General features: G+C 41.9%; 1 protein-coding gene across 1 annotated transcript in view; it reads right to left on the bottom strand.

The window, feature by feature from the left end:
• The window catches only part of avpr2ab (arginine vasopressin receptor 2a, duplicate b), a 40864-nt gene that overhangs the window by 12982 nt on the left and 12939 nt on the right, over nt 1-14943 (bottom strand). Inside the window, exons 2-4 of the mRNA XM_072696056.1 lie at nt 7102-7482; nt 3658-3903; nt 2675-2821 (exon numbers count right to left, since the gene is read on the bottom strand). Of these exons, the coding sequence (XP_072552157.1) occupies nt 2675-2821; nt 3658-3903; nt 7102-7473 (765 nt within the window). The 5' untranslated portion in view covers nt 7474-7482. The remainder of the gene's footprint in view (nt 1-2674; nt 2822-3657; nt 3904-7101; nt 7483-14943) is intronic.

Here is a 14943-nt window from a genome sequence, read left to right as displayed (position 1 = left end):
AAGTACTAAAAATGTTTGTCTTTAAAGGGGTTGAATCATTCTGGGACTACAGTAGTCATTAAAAGTAGCATTATGTGTTGTGTTGAGAAAACACTTGTTCTATTAGTTATGTTGAGCCATTTAAATTGTTTATTTAAATTTCCCTGGTAAGTCTCATTTGCAATGGTGCTGCATAATTTCAATTGCAACTGCATGACAGCAACCCTGAAGGCTGTGAAGGCTTTTTGCTTCAGTGTTATAATTTACAGTTTTATATTTTCGCAACATCTTGTCATCTTGCGCTATTTTTGGGAAGAATAACATCCAAGGATGATGCTTTCAACACCTACTTTTATCATAGCAGTGGAGAATAAATGAGGAAATCAGACAGACCACAAAGTTAACCCTGCTCCCTCAGCACACCCTGATGGCCTTATACATTTGACCCAGACGTGCCAAGACTGCCACTGGTCATTGTAGTACCACACATACACACTACAGCCTATCTAAACATTATTAGTGATGTGCTTTATACACTTACTTACAATCCTGTTCGTACCACATCTCCTTAAGCCTTACCTTGGGAAAACGTAAACCTCTCCCTTAGTTACTTAGTTAGAAGTTACAAAACTAGCCCTTACCCTTTCTTCCTATAGTTTTTCATAGGCGCTAGGAAGCCCCTCCTAAAAGCACTCCCTGGAGTAGGCCTTCTGATCGCCTGTCCCACCCCTCTTTGCTCACCTGTTTCTATTTATTATGTTTACCTACTAAGGCTGTGTTCAGACTGCCGGCAAATCAGATGTGTTTCTCAGATCAGATCAGGTGAGATGTCCGCACTATAATTGGCAGGTGATCAGATTGGATTTGCGTGTCTGGAGGTCACAAACCTATCTGCATGGGTTGCTGTGGTAACAATATAGATGTTAACAAGCTGTTTTTATATGCAGAAGCAGGAAAGATGGACCTTTGGATTTGATGTGGTCGTTGTCTTCCGTGAGAAACTTGGAAATCCAATTTGAGCGTCTAGATTGAGGCGCATCTGTATGAATCCAATTGTAATAGCATTTCAAACCACCTCCGAATGTGGTTTGGCTCCAGCAAAAATCAGATTTCATGTGTTTTTTGGCTGTCTAGACTGAATACAATCTAGATATGTCAAAATCGGATATGGGCTGGCAGTCTGAACATAGCCTTAAAGCCTGGACTATTTCCATGTTCGTCACAAGGTATTGTCACTGTATCTGCGTTCTGAGCCTTAGGCTGTTTACTCCAGTTTGTTCTGTGGTTTTTGGAACCCTGCCTGGTTTTAGACATAGGCATTTTCCTATATCCTTGATGTTTCCTGCCTGTGTGGTTTCATGTATGTTTGAACTGGCTCTGACCCTATTTCTGGACAAAAGACTCCACTTCATATGTGAACTTATTAAACTCAACTCTGCATCTGCATTCCAGATACATGTCCAAGTGTAATAACTCAAGATCAAATTACACTTAACTTCATAACTAAGCCATCATGGTCCTTTAGGTTTTCGGTTGGAATCAGACATTCAAACTATTTAATAAAATCAGAAAACCCAAAATGGTTACAAATATTTGATGCAGAATGCCCGAGACATTTAATGCCTGTTTTGACATATGAATTTGGCCTAAAACTCATGCAGGTCAGCGAGGAAGAGCATTATGCAGTAATTTGGCCAAATCTGTGGAATTTTTCTAGTAGCTCTGTGTCTGTGTTTTGTAATTGGCTGTTTAGCAGCCCCATTTATGTAAACCTCTAACCCTGTGTTTCCACTAATCTAATTACATCACTCTGGTGCTGTGGTTGTAATGTAATTTAATCCTGTCTGTCATCAGAGGCATTGTGGACGCTCATATGAAGATAATGCTAAAAAATGTCATTTATCATGCGGCCCTACAAACTAGTCAGCTAATCTCTGTGACCCAAGCAACAGGCAAGCGAGATAACTCAGTCATATCATGTCAAAGTCAATGGGGGAGAGTATGATTCCACTGAAAACAGCATGCCATTGCGCCCCCTTGTGGTGTCCAGTGCCAGTGGGTGCAAGTAATGCAACCGTGGGCAACTCTCTGCTGTTTCCTCACTTTACAAAGGTTACAAACATTTTTGGAGAAATTTGTCTGCTACAAATGTGGCTGCTCAGTGCCTTGAAATCCATAAGTGTAAGAGAACTCATGGAGTACTAGCGTGTTTTTTGATCACAGAAAGCAACTCAGAATGAATCAATGAACTCCTTGGAAAGCCTTTTACTGTCTAAGCAGTTCATACGAGGTGATGAGGCTTTTGATCAGCTCCTCTGGCACAGTTGGAAACCAAAAGCGCTGAACCCTTGGGAATGAACTCCAACTGCAGTGAGTAAATGCTGACATAGCGGGCAATCTGATAATCACCAGCAGTCTAGGTAGATTAATCTGGATTTGTGCATAATGTCACATGTGGTTTCCTGTCCAATTTGACTCTCACTGCCTCATGGGCTTTTGGGTCCATCATTATCCACATGGATTGTGAGCGGAAAGCCCTACGTTATTCCAACTGGCCTGAGAGAGAGTGGGGAAAAGTCATAATTGCGGGCTGGACACAGCAAAGAACACAGATTTGCAACGCAACGTAAACCATGATGGAAAAAATATGACGCTCTCTGAAGTGTGTATGATAGAGGGAGATGGAGAGGACTACCTGGCAGACGGTAATGATGAGGGCTGGCAGAATGAAGACGGCCACGGTCATCCAGGTGACGTAGGCCTTGAGGCCCCATGGCTTAGCAAAGTGTCCCCAGCACTCAAACACCCCTGGGGCCACCTCAGAACGTGAGAAGATGAAGACCTATGGGTCAGATAGGGTGGAATGAGACAAATCACACAAAATAATCACAACATACACTGCATATAAACTGAAGTTCCAGTTTATTAGGTACACCTACATGTTAATCAGATACACCTACCAAATACAGTAAGTGCACTTTGTAGTTATACAATCACTGACCATAACTGAATGCATTTAGGTACTTTAAGTTGCATCCATTGCTGACAAAGATGTGCAAATGCATACACACACAGCTTGTCTAGTCCCTGGAGAAAGAACTCACTGGAGCAGATAAACATGAACCTAATGGCACAATACCTAATGCCAGGCGTAGGCTATTGAGCTGTGGAGCAGTGGAACTGTGTTCACTAAAATGATGAATGGTGCTCCATCCAATACTTTTAGGATGAGTTGGGAAGTTGAGGGTGAGGTGCGGTTGTGGTCATCCAACATCCTGTCCTGACTAATGCTCTTGTCACTGAATGCAATCAAATCCTGACAGCAATGTATCAAAATCTAGTGGAAAGCCTTCCACAGACAGTATAACAGAAGCTGGATAATACCCTTGATTTTGGAAGAAACAATGAATGAGCAGGTGTCCCAATACTTTTGTCCATATAGTGTACTATATCACTGTCCACTTATATCTAGAATGGTCCACCACCACTCAAATATCCAAGATCATTCTCTTTGCATGATGAAAGGGGCAGAGGTTCAACGACATATTCTGTAGCAACCAGTGGCTTTTATAAGATGTGTGGGTCTCTGATAAAATGGCCTTGCATGTAAGCAAAATTACACATTATTGATAATAAACTCCAAACCCTCCATACCAAGTCCTTTTCTTTAGCTCTCACCTGTGGTAAACTGAGTACCAGGGCCAGGCCCCAGGCCACCATAATGGGGGCATTCCAGCGAGAGGTTTCTCCCCCTCTGTATGCCTGCAAAGGGCAGCAGATAGCGTAGTGGCGGTCCACTGTCATGGCGACGATCATGTATGAGGAGGCGAACATGCCCACGATCTGCAGGTATTTGACGGAGCGGCACAGCGCATCAGGGCCCTGGAAACGCTCTGTGATGTCCCACAGCAGCTGCGGCAGAACCTGTGGGAGGAGCGTAGAGGGATTTGACAAGTTGAAGGCCATGCTCTGTAAAATACTGCCAACATCCTCTCCACATCTTTCACCTGTCAATCTAAGAGGGAGGGGAAACGAGGGCAGGAAATCCAATATGTTTAGGACAAGGTCATTGTAAATGGGATGCTTGGGCCACACTCAAGCGTACACCTCAAACTGTAATCTCACTCCCAAGAGTGAGCGATTCCTAAGTAGAACCACTTTTGGTCCCTGAAAGAACTTTTCAGCTGATGTTTTTTTAAAGAATACATTTTTAGGTGGAACTATCCCAGGATATGAGAGGTAGGAGTGCTATGAAAGAACATCACAGCTGCTTTTCTGCAAGGACATTTACTCAAAATTTTGGTATTTCTTTCATGTCTTTGGTGTGCAAGGTATCAGTTATGCAATCTAGGTGGGAAAAGTTGTTTAGATCAATCTTCAATCTCCACCAAAATTTAGAGTTAATTAGGACCAGTGATTTTTAACATTTGCATGACCATATCGGTGCTTTTTTACAATTCACAAGGAGCTCCCATCTGATATTTTGTACATCAAATCAAATCAAATTCATTTGTGTTGTCACAAAGAAGCTTTACAGAATCAGTAATTAGTAAGAGGACAAGAGATCAACAAGACATACACACCTAAGACCCCCAGTGAGCAAGCCAAAGACGACAGTGGCAAGGAAAAATTCCCTCAGAGATGGAAGAAACTTTGGGAGGAACCAAAACTTACAAGGGGGACCCACCCTCCTCTGATCAAAACTACTTATAAATTATTGATAGTCATTGTTCATCATATCTTAATATAATATGATCATGGTAGAAATGGTAAGAGTAATCAAAGTAATGATGGTAATAATAACAGTGGCAGTGCATGTAAATCTTAACATAGTCCTTAGGCAGGTAGCAGTGGCAGGAGGGTGGGCAGGGGAGCCTGGTGGTCAGACTGGTGGGTGGCAGCTGAAGCAAGTACCAGCGGTCAGTCTTCTAACAGGTCGGACCATACATATTTATGATTGACAAGGAGCTCCCGTCCACTGGTGACGCTGTTTTGCCAAATACACAAATTCCGACCAGTGTACTCAAAGAATAATGGGGCTTAAAAAAAGGATGAATGGACAGAAACTTCTGTAGAAACATATGATTTTACTATGGTGATGTTTAGTGTAAGGGTTTAGGTTATTTAACATTTGGGTTACGGTTAGGTTAAGTTTAAGTTATGGTTTAGGTTATGGTTTAGGTTAAGTTTAGGTTCAGGTTAAGTTTAGATTTAAACAGAAACGTTGTAAATGAGGAGACGGCCACTGGTTGAAATATGAATGGGTTTTCGGGTAAATCTGTGCAAGTGCAGTAACCAGGCCAAGCCAAACAATCAAGTTCTTTGACCAATACGCTACAAACCTCTGATTTTATCAGTGACTGTTGATGTTTTTGAAACTGTAATTTGACCTTCAGTTTCTAATATTTTGGTCTCTCCCCATTCATAGAGATAGAAGCCTGGTCTTGTATGACTGTAAATAACTGCCCGGCAGCATTGCAGAGATGGCCACCGAGTGAACAGACTTGACTATAAGAGCTTTGGTTCAGGGAATACATTTTCGCTGGTTGATTTTTAACATTCTCTGTTCTCTGTTCTCTGTTCGTTTGGTTTCTGTGTGAACTACAGGTCTCTTTTGCCTCAGCTAAGGTCAGTGTTCATGACTCAACCCTCAGATATACACTGGGCAAAAATGGGATCCACTGCAGAACAGAATCCTTTGCTAACGAAAAAGAGTATAAATCCTTTTAGGTTCTGGAGTTCTGGAACAAGGTTGGACAGATGAATCCAATGTGAATCTTTTTGACTGACCCTGTTGGTCCTTGTTATGTCTGACGACCACCGAACACTGCTTTATGTAGGTTCTGTGGGTTCCAAATATATATTTTACATTTTAACAACATCATCTAACCTTTTGCAAGCATTCTTATCCACAGTGACTCACAACTGTGCTTTGTGTGTTCAGACAGAGAATGTGTCCATGGTGAGTACGAATGGGTAAGAGCCTAAAATACCCTGAAGTTAAGATACTGCCAAACAAGAGCAGTGCTGATGCCCAGATAAAAAGATATACACAATAAAACACTAATTGGTGCAATAAAAGAAATAAATTCTTGCACACATTTAAGTACATGCTAGGTTTAACTGCTTCTTAAAGAGATGGGTCTTCAGTTGGAGTTTGAAGATAGCAAGAGACTCTGCTGTTTGGACGTTTGTTCTGTGATCTGGGTGCCAGTCTTGAAGCTTGTCTTGAATAATAGTGGGTCAAACTGAGTCATACTTGAAGCTTGAAGAGCTCTAGAGACTGATAGATTGAGCTTTGACCATTGCTATCAGTTAAGAGAGGTGCAGGTACAATTTTGGCTTTGTAGGCCACAGTCCCATCTCCAACATGCTACCCTGGAAGACCACCCAGTAATGACCCATGTTTTAAATTCCATGTTTATATCTCCTGATGGCTGTGTGTTCGTGTCTTGACCCTGTATTTTCACCCTGCGCAACAAAATCGGTTGTCCTGCCACATATCAACAATCTGATTGGTCAGCACTCATCTCATTTGCATAAAATGAATCCAGAATGACAAGCGGTAGACTGAGCAGGGTGTACAACAGTGAATTTGATTTGTCAGTTATACACTGATCAGCCAAAACAATAGCACCATGTAACGATAACCATATTCGCCATATTCCACTTTTAACTCATATGTGCAGTGAACACACACATACACACTACTGAGCAAACAAGTCAAGTGGGTGTGTGAAAAGCAGGACAAATGGCTATAAGCATAAGAATCTGAGCCACTTTGGCAAAGGCCAAATTGTGGTGACTAGACGACTGGGTCAGAAAACATCTCCAAAACATCAGGCAGGTCTTGTGGGGTTTTCTGTACCTACCAAAAGTGAGGACAAACTGGTGAACCAGCAACAGGATCATGGGCACCACAGGCTCATTGATGATCATGGAGGCCCCGCCTTAAAATTTAGAAGACTTAAAGATCTGCTGCTGACCTCTTGTTGTCAGATACCACAGGACACCTTCAGAGGTCTTGTGGAGTCCATGCCTCAAATGGTCAAATCTGTTGTGGAGGGCTAATGTTATAGCTGATCGGTGTATGTGTATATTGTAGTCTCTCTGAAAGGTCACCTGGAAAAAGGCCACCACCAGATCGGCCAAGCACAGGTTAATCATGAAGAGGTGCATGGGTGCATGGTGTTTTCTCCTGCGCAGCAGCACCCACAGCACAAAGCTGTTGCCCAGCGTGGTAAGTGCCAGCACCAGCCCCAGCACTGTTATTTCGGCTTTGGCCAGCGCCTGGTCCCGTATCCACCCCGTCTCCACCGTCGCCAACGAGGGGCCCCGGGTGGGCCAGGAGCCGTTTTCTGAAGACAGCAGCCACAGGAAGGCCCCAGTACCCCCAAAGCTGCTGCTCAGGTTGAACAATGAGCCGGCTAGGTCCGTCCTGAGACTGGAGCCGTTGGAACAAGTCAAATCCACTTCCCACGAAGCCGTCGTCATGCCTGAGGCCTGGACAAAAAGTCACACAGTCACACTCATTAAGCACAGACAGGTATTGTGGAAACAAACAGGCCTAAAACTTTCTGAGCCAATCGGATTAAATGGTTTTCACGTTTCGTCTCGCTATTTTCACGGCCCTTATTTTGAGAGAGCCGCGGAGAAAGAACAGCAGAAAAAAACAGATTGCAAATCAAATGAGCTCATTAAAAGTGTGTCTCCCGCATGCTCCCCAGATTAACTGTGCAGCCCCAGCTACTGTTTTGGGGACATTAGAGGGGAAAAAAACGCTCCGGCTTTCTCTAAATCCAATCTGTCTTTTCAACCAAAACATAAAGCAATTAAGTTTCCATCTAGTCTCATGTTTCAGTTTTCAGGGCTTTTGCCTCACAAATCTACATGTCAACATAAGAGAGAGAGAGAGAGAGAAAGAAAGAGAGAGAGCGAGAAAGAGAGAGAGAGAGAGAGAGAGAGAGAGAGAGAGAGAGAGAGAGAATGTACATAATTAAATCGACTTTGCTGCTGCACTGGCCTACAGCCTGTCTGTCCAGTTATTGTCTGCGTGCAGAAGTCTGATTTGTGTTTTCTTTGATCTACATTTCTTCCTTTCTACTTCTTTTTTCTCTTTTTCTTCCTTACTTGTTTCTTTGGTGCACTCTTAGAACTCGTTTTGTCTTCCTTTCCTCTTCCTTTTTCTTCCTTCCTTCTTTTCTTTATTTATTAATTCCGATCCTCCATCCTTCCTTCCTCCCTCCCTTCTTTTGTTTTCCCCTCTTTCCTAATTTTCCTTCCTATCTGCTTTTTTCTTTGGTGCACAGAATTCTTTCTTTCTTGTCCTCCTTTCTATTCTCTCTGTTCTTTTTTGCATCTTACTTCTTTTCTTTTTTCAGTCCTTTCCTCCTTTCTTCCTTTTCCCCCTTCTTTCCTTCCTCACTTGCGTTCTTTCTTCTATTCTTTCCTCTTTCCTTTCTTCCTTCTGCCCTTCTTTCACCCCCCCATTCCTTCCTTTCTTTTTCTTTGATAAGTCTGCTGCCTTGTTTTTCTTCTGTCCTTCCCTTTTTGTCTTTTCTCTCTCCCTTCCTTCCTACCTTTCTTTCTTCTTTAATGTACAAAAAAGAGTTCATTCTTTTCTTCCTTCTTTTCTTTTTTCATTCCTCCCTTTCTTCTTTTTCTTTGGTGATCAGAGCTCTTTCTTCCGTCCTTCTTCTTTTCTCTTCCTTTTTTTCCTTCCTTCCTCCCTTTCTTTCTTTTTAATTTAGTGCACATAACTCTTTCTTCCTGTCTGTCTTTTTGGACAACAACAATATGCTAACATATTAATTGTTTTTACACTAGTTTTGCACAGTACACTATCCATTAGAGCTTTTCTAGAGTCTTTACCTCAGCTGCTCTCCCAGTCTCTAGAAAATTCTCCAGAATCTCATAAAGCCCATCTTGATCCTCAGATCATTTTGCTCATCAATATAGTCCATGTTGTATTTGATATTCTTGTAAAAATACGCACTGAAGTGCTCTGCTGTAGAAATAATTACACAGCACATTAGAGAGCTGGACTTCTGGGAATGGTATAGGATTTGCTTTCTAAATCAGAGCACTCATATGAGGATTATGAGAACGGGTAGTGAGGAAAAGTCCTGTTAAAGCCATAGTGGACATGGTGGGGGAAAGCCCTGCTGGTGGACAAGAGTGGACTGGTCACAGGGATGATTAGCGGGTCAAGTGGGTAATTTAGGGCAACGATCAGGATGTTCTGAGCCAGCATCTCTGATGGTGGTGTTTAATGTCTAATAGAGACATCCACAGTTTGACAGATGGAAGCACACGCTGCAGTGCAGTCCTGCTGATGTTGTTGTTGTTGTTGTCCAAAAGCCTGTACTTGCAGTACTGGAGTCACTAAAGCATCAGAAGACTTATTCAATACTTATTCATTACTTTAATTTGGCAAACAATTCAATACTCAGACTGCTGATACTTCCAATCCTGTATTGAAGCAAGTTTATCTTTCTGTGTTCAATCCATTTATTTGCTGTGTTCTGAGCCAGTTTGCCAGACCCAAACTAAGGCTAAATCTAGGTTAAATATATCTGTATCTGTGCTGGAAACCCCATGGCCTAACCCTAACCCTTTGTCCAGTGAACACAGTGGTCGTTCTTCTGGGAATCCTATTTTAATCAGTATGTTTATGAATAAAAGCACATTTCTGTTCATTCATCTGTGTAATCAACTTCACTTTGTAAAGATAATTGGTTTTACTGTGGAGCAAAGAAGGGCAGTGTTTAGGTCAGTTGACTGGAGCAAACTGCTGATGGTCGCCTGTGTCCAAATACTTTACTGAAACACCCATTCGTAGATCTTTAGGTCTAAGCTCATGTCTGGCGTGAATTAGATTTAAAAAACAAGTACACTTAAAAAAAACTAAGATGCTTAAGATGATTCTTTGAGAAGAACCACTGTTGTTTGTGATAGAGATGTATTTGTGTGTTTGGACAACCGTATTCATCAAGTCATCAAGTCTTCACGCTCAACACATCTCTATTACAAACATGGTTTCTTATGGAACCAGCAGACTGGCCGTGTAGACGTTCTGGTTTTGTCCTCAGGTTTCATGTTATCCACATATGGATGCCCTCCAGGGTCAGGGACCAGGAGGGGTTATACACTGCACATAAAATCTAGATGGGACCCATGTGAGTTTGGGCTGGTGGGCTGTAACAATGGGGCCCATTGGGGAACCTCAACTGGGTTTCTGTAAAAATTTATGTACAACATATTAGAACTTATTATCTATTAAATAATTAGTGTTCTTATAAATGTTATTTATTAACATATAATATTATCTAATAAATAATAAATGCATGATTCAGGGGGCAGTGGGCATTTAGTGGTTAGAGCACCAGGCTATGACTGGGCTGTGGGTTTGATTCCCAGGCTCTGCAAGCTGCTACTGTTGGGCCTTAAAGAAAGGCTCTTGACCCTCTTCCCTTCAGGCTGCTGTGGGGATGGCTGCCCACCGCTCTGGGCATGTTTACTCATGTGTGTGTATGTGTGTGAGTCTAACACAAATGGTGAATATGGCGAAATACAATTTCCATTGGTGATTCATCACTGACACTGAAGTTTAGCCGTAGACGAAACATCCATAAATCCTGCCCTTGATGTTGAAGTGTTTGAATCTCAAGCATTGTGAGACTACACTCAGGATTGCTTTTGCAATCAAAACACATGGCACTGAGACTAACTTTATGCAGTACCAATATCTGGTCAGAAAGCTGCAAACATCTGATTGGTGCATTCAGGCAGTTGAGAAATGTTCATGGCAGCATTACAGTACATCTGCTGCAAATCTACACAGCAGACTTTTGAAATATCTTCTACAGAAAGACATGATGTGTTCGAACGGTGAAAACAAGCCTAGACCCACGATTTCATTTGTCACTTTCAGTGGCAATAGTCAGATCACCACGCCGTGTTTTTGTGCTTTTCTCCATTTCTGTGTGACCGTCCTTCTTGTTTGTATTCTTCTGCCCCTGTTTGTTGCTGTGTTTATGAGCTTGTGTGTGAGTGTTTATCCTGCTCTAAGTTTGCGTGTGGACTCGTATGTGTGTTCTTGTCTTCAGTACTTTCTAAGGACCAAATGTTCTCGTAATGACAGAAAAACAGGACATTTTGTACAGGTGAGAACATGTTAGCTGGACACAATGTTTTTGTTTACAACAAATGCAGCTTTATTCTTTGAAGCAACCAAAAAGAGGATGGTGCACTATTACGGTGACATAGAAGTCAATGGAAGCCCTTGCAAATCAAGCAATCACACCAGCCTGTGTGCATGTATCTGTTGCCGAGTTATGCAAGAAAAGGACTACTACGTAAGAAAAGTCGTAACTGATGAAACTCGGCCAGCTGACACACACATAGCCAAGCTGTGTGCTCCTAATGTACAACACCGGGCCGTCCCTCGCTAGGCTTAGAGTGGACGCAGACTACTGATCAGAAGTTTCTAATCAATGTGCCAAAGTTTTGAGTCAATGGTACGGCCAGTCTGTTTGCAGAAACAATATTCTGATATCCTGCCCTTATATGACACTGTATCCACACTGGGAACATTCAAACAAGCCGTATTACTCAGTCAGTACAGGGACTTCTGTACAAGCTGGTGTGGCTATTCTTTGGTAATAGAAGTTTGAATTAGAGCTGGGCAATATGACAATATTTTATCATATTGTGATAAATGTTGTTATCGTGGTACATAATATGCTTTCATGAGCTTAAAGAGCACTGATTATCTGCACATTTCATTACAAAGAGTTTAATTCAATGGAGTGCAGCATATTTTGAGTTAAAATCACTCAGTATGAGAATTTGGACAGCATTTTTAAGAAAATTATGCTGTGGTTGCATTTTGTCTACATGGTGAAATATTGTGATAAATATCGTACATTGCAAAAAATGTCTTTAAATATTGTGATACAATTTTTTTTCCATATCACCCAGCTGTAGTTTGTAATATCACTATTATGGAGCTAAACTCTTTAGCGACACCATTTAGTGTATGTTTTTGAAAATGATTTTGAAGCTATTTTTAGGTGAAATTACTACATAATGTTGCTGTTAGTGTGGTGTGGAGTAAGGCCTACGTATGCAGTTAAAATGAACCCTTTCACAAGTATGGTCCCACCTGTGAGATATGAACATTCAGCTTCAAAAATGATTCAACAATCTGCTTTAATTCCACAGATCTATCCACTAATTAGTCACCCCACAACATACAGCGCATCCCTACAACGTGGGACTTTTCCATGGCCCCGTAAAAATGGTTCAGGTATTACATAGCATAACAGTACTGCAGCAGTACTTGTGCTAAAAGAGGTCTGGGCAGACCCTTACAGGTAGCCAGAACTAACTTGCACAACTTTGCCTGACGTTGCTCTTCATTAATCCTCATGCTGCTTTTCTTCTTAATTTTTTGGTGGGGGCTGTTCGAACTGACGACTTCTTGTTATATGTTACAATAAATGTTCTACATACTCCCTGTCACCTACTTTACTGGCAGGGGATGTAGTAAACACATTGAATAGGCCTGCTGATTACACCTACCGTAAACTTTATTATTATTATTATTTTTTTACATTTTCCTAAGTAAGGTCTGTGTAAAAGAAGGGTAAAATATGAAATAAAATAATAAAAAAAACAGGTATGGACTAATTCCTGTTTACCAACCCTGGAATTAAACCATTCATCAGGTATGAAGGACGTGGAGCATCCCAGCCCACTCTGTTCCCCTTCACAGCTGACCTGTGATATCCACTAAATACTACAGAAATGTGACTGTAGGACCTATTTACACAAAAGTTGAATATATAAAAAACAATACAGCAAGACAAACAAAATTAATTTCATTTTGGAAAATAAAAATTTAAATAAATTCTAATCAATTCTAACTTTCCAAATGAAAGCCTGCAGATGAATCCTGAATCCTCTCTTTCAGACAGCCACAGTTCCCTCTTTCATGTGTCCAAGAGGGCCTTTAAAAGTATCAGGATGTTATCCTTTGTTTGATTCGGAATGGTATGGTGAGAAACATCAGCGCTATCACCCATCCCTACATCTCTGCTCTGCACCATTACTGGGCCAAATGCCTCCTGGGAAAGATCAGAGAGCTGCCTCGATTAGATCCATTTTTAATGGTGAGCTTTGCGAGTGCTGGCACTGGGCGCCCACAGGGAACCTGGTGAGGGGTCTGCAGCGGCCATCTCGGCGAGGAGAGTGTGCCAGCAGCCCGAGCAGACGCTCTTTTCCTGTGACAGCGCCTGTGATAAATGGGGGAGGCAGGAAAGCTCCCGGGAGTGAGTGTGCTTACAGAAAATCGCCGGACTAAAGCTGGACCATCACTGAGCTGAGAGAAAGCAATCTAACAGTGTATCACAAGTCCCATCTTAAACACGCCTCTGCACTGCATGAAGCTCTCTCTATAAATATCCACGTACTCTCTCACTCCCTTTCTCTCTCTCTCTCTCTTCTGCTCTCCCACTCACTCTTCTCTCTTCTGTCTTTTGCTCTCTGCTTTTTTGTCACTTATTCTTTTGTCTGTTGTCTTTCTCTATCTTTTTTCTTTCTCTCTCTCTCATTGCATTTTACTCTCTCTCAAACTTTTTTGTATTCTTTCTTTTTTTCATTTCTTCCAAATTCCCTTTTCTCCCTCTATCCATTTCTCTTTTCTCTATCCCTCTTTTTCTACGTTGGTGTGCCAAGCTCACTTTCAGGAGTTTGTTTTTTGTGTGTTAGAATTTCCAGTCATGAATCTCATATCAAATGGTTTATGGTTGTATCGTATTCAAGTGAGGACACTGATCATACAGCATGCCAACCCAGCATTCCTACTAAACATTGTTTAGAGTATAGCTAACTAACCGACTAGCTTTGTGGGGCACTGTATGACTCACATCCATGGCCTTCCCAAAAAGAGGACCTGCACCTATAGTTGAAGGGGCTAAATTTAAAACATATATTTCTGCTCATGGCTTGGTTCTGGAGCTTGCCCAGGCTCTTAGGTTAGCGATAGGCTAACATCTTACCTAAGAGCCTCACAAGCACCCGACGCGTCCACTCCACCGGAGCTTCATAACCGAGCCCTTCCTCTGGGTAAGGATGATCTGGTGTTGGTTTCCCCTCCACACAATGGTAACAGCAGATGTGCGGCTGTTTGGGTGGATTTTTTAAACGTAGTGCTATCAACCACTGACGCAGGTCCTCTTCTTTGGAAGGTGGTGGACTGTTATATGGTGCCCCCAAAACTCTGATTTCTCTGTGCTGAGTTCAAGCGAAATTCCCTTCTTCCTTCGATTATTGTGACACCCTCTAACTGAGCATATTACACCACTCACTGTATAATTGTCAATGTGGTTGTACTCTATGAATGGATCTGCTGTCGCACCGGAGGGTCTAATGCAAAGTAAACCAAGATGGCCTCTCTATTTTTGGTCTCTCTTTCCTCTTTTTTTCTTTTTTCTTTCTAAATTTCTATTTTTTCTCTTTTTTTTTTTACCTTTTGCTTCGTCTTCTTTATGTTCTCCCCCTATTTTTCCCCTTTTTCTTTATTTCTTTGTCTCTCTCTTTCTACCTTTCTTATTCTCAGGTTCTCATCTCATCTTCTTTTTAGGCCATCTCTTCCCTCTATTCCCCCCCTCTTGTCTATGACCGCTGATAGTTGACCCCAAGACTATAAATATATGTCTAGACCCCTGTTGAGCTCCTCCTAGAGGTTAAAAGGAGCAGATGGGGGAAAAAAAAGGAGGAGATGAAGAGGTAGGAGGAGGTGTGGGCTGACTGTGGAGAGCAGTAGCGCAATCACCTGCTGTTCATCTGTTCCACTGTCTCTCGCTTTCTCTTTCCATTGCCTTTTTTTTTTCGCTTTCCCATCAGCAGACCCCATTATTATACCATGCTCTCTTAAAAATGCTATTAAAATAATCTGTG

This window comes from Salminus brasiliensis, chromosome 14 (genome assembly GCF_030463535.1).
Source record: "Salminus brasiliensis chromosome 14, fSalBra1.hap2, whole genome shotgun sequence".
NCBI lineage: Eukaryota > Metazoa > Chordata > Actinopteri > Characiformes > Bryconidae > Salminus > Salminus brasiliensis.
Note: the sequence above shows the minus strand (reverse complement) of the source record. Positions and strands in the feature narration are given on the sequence as shown.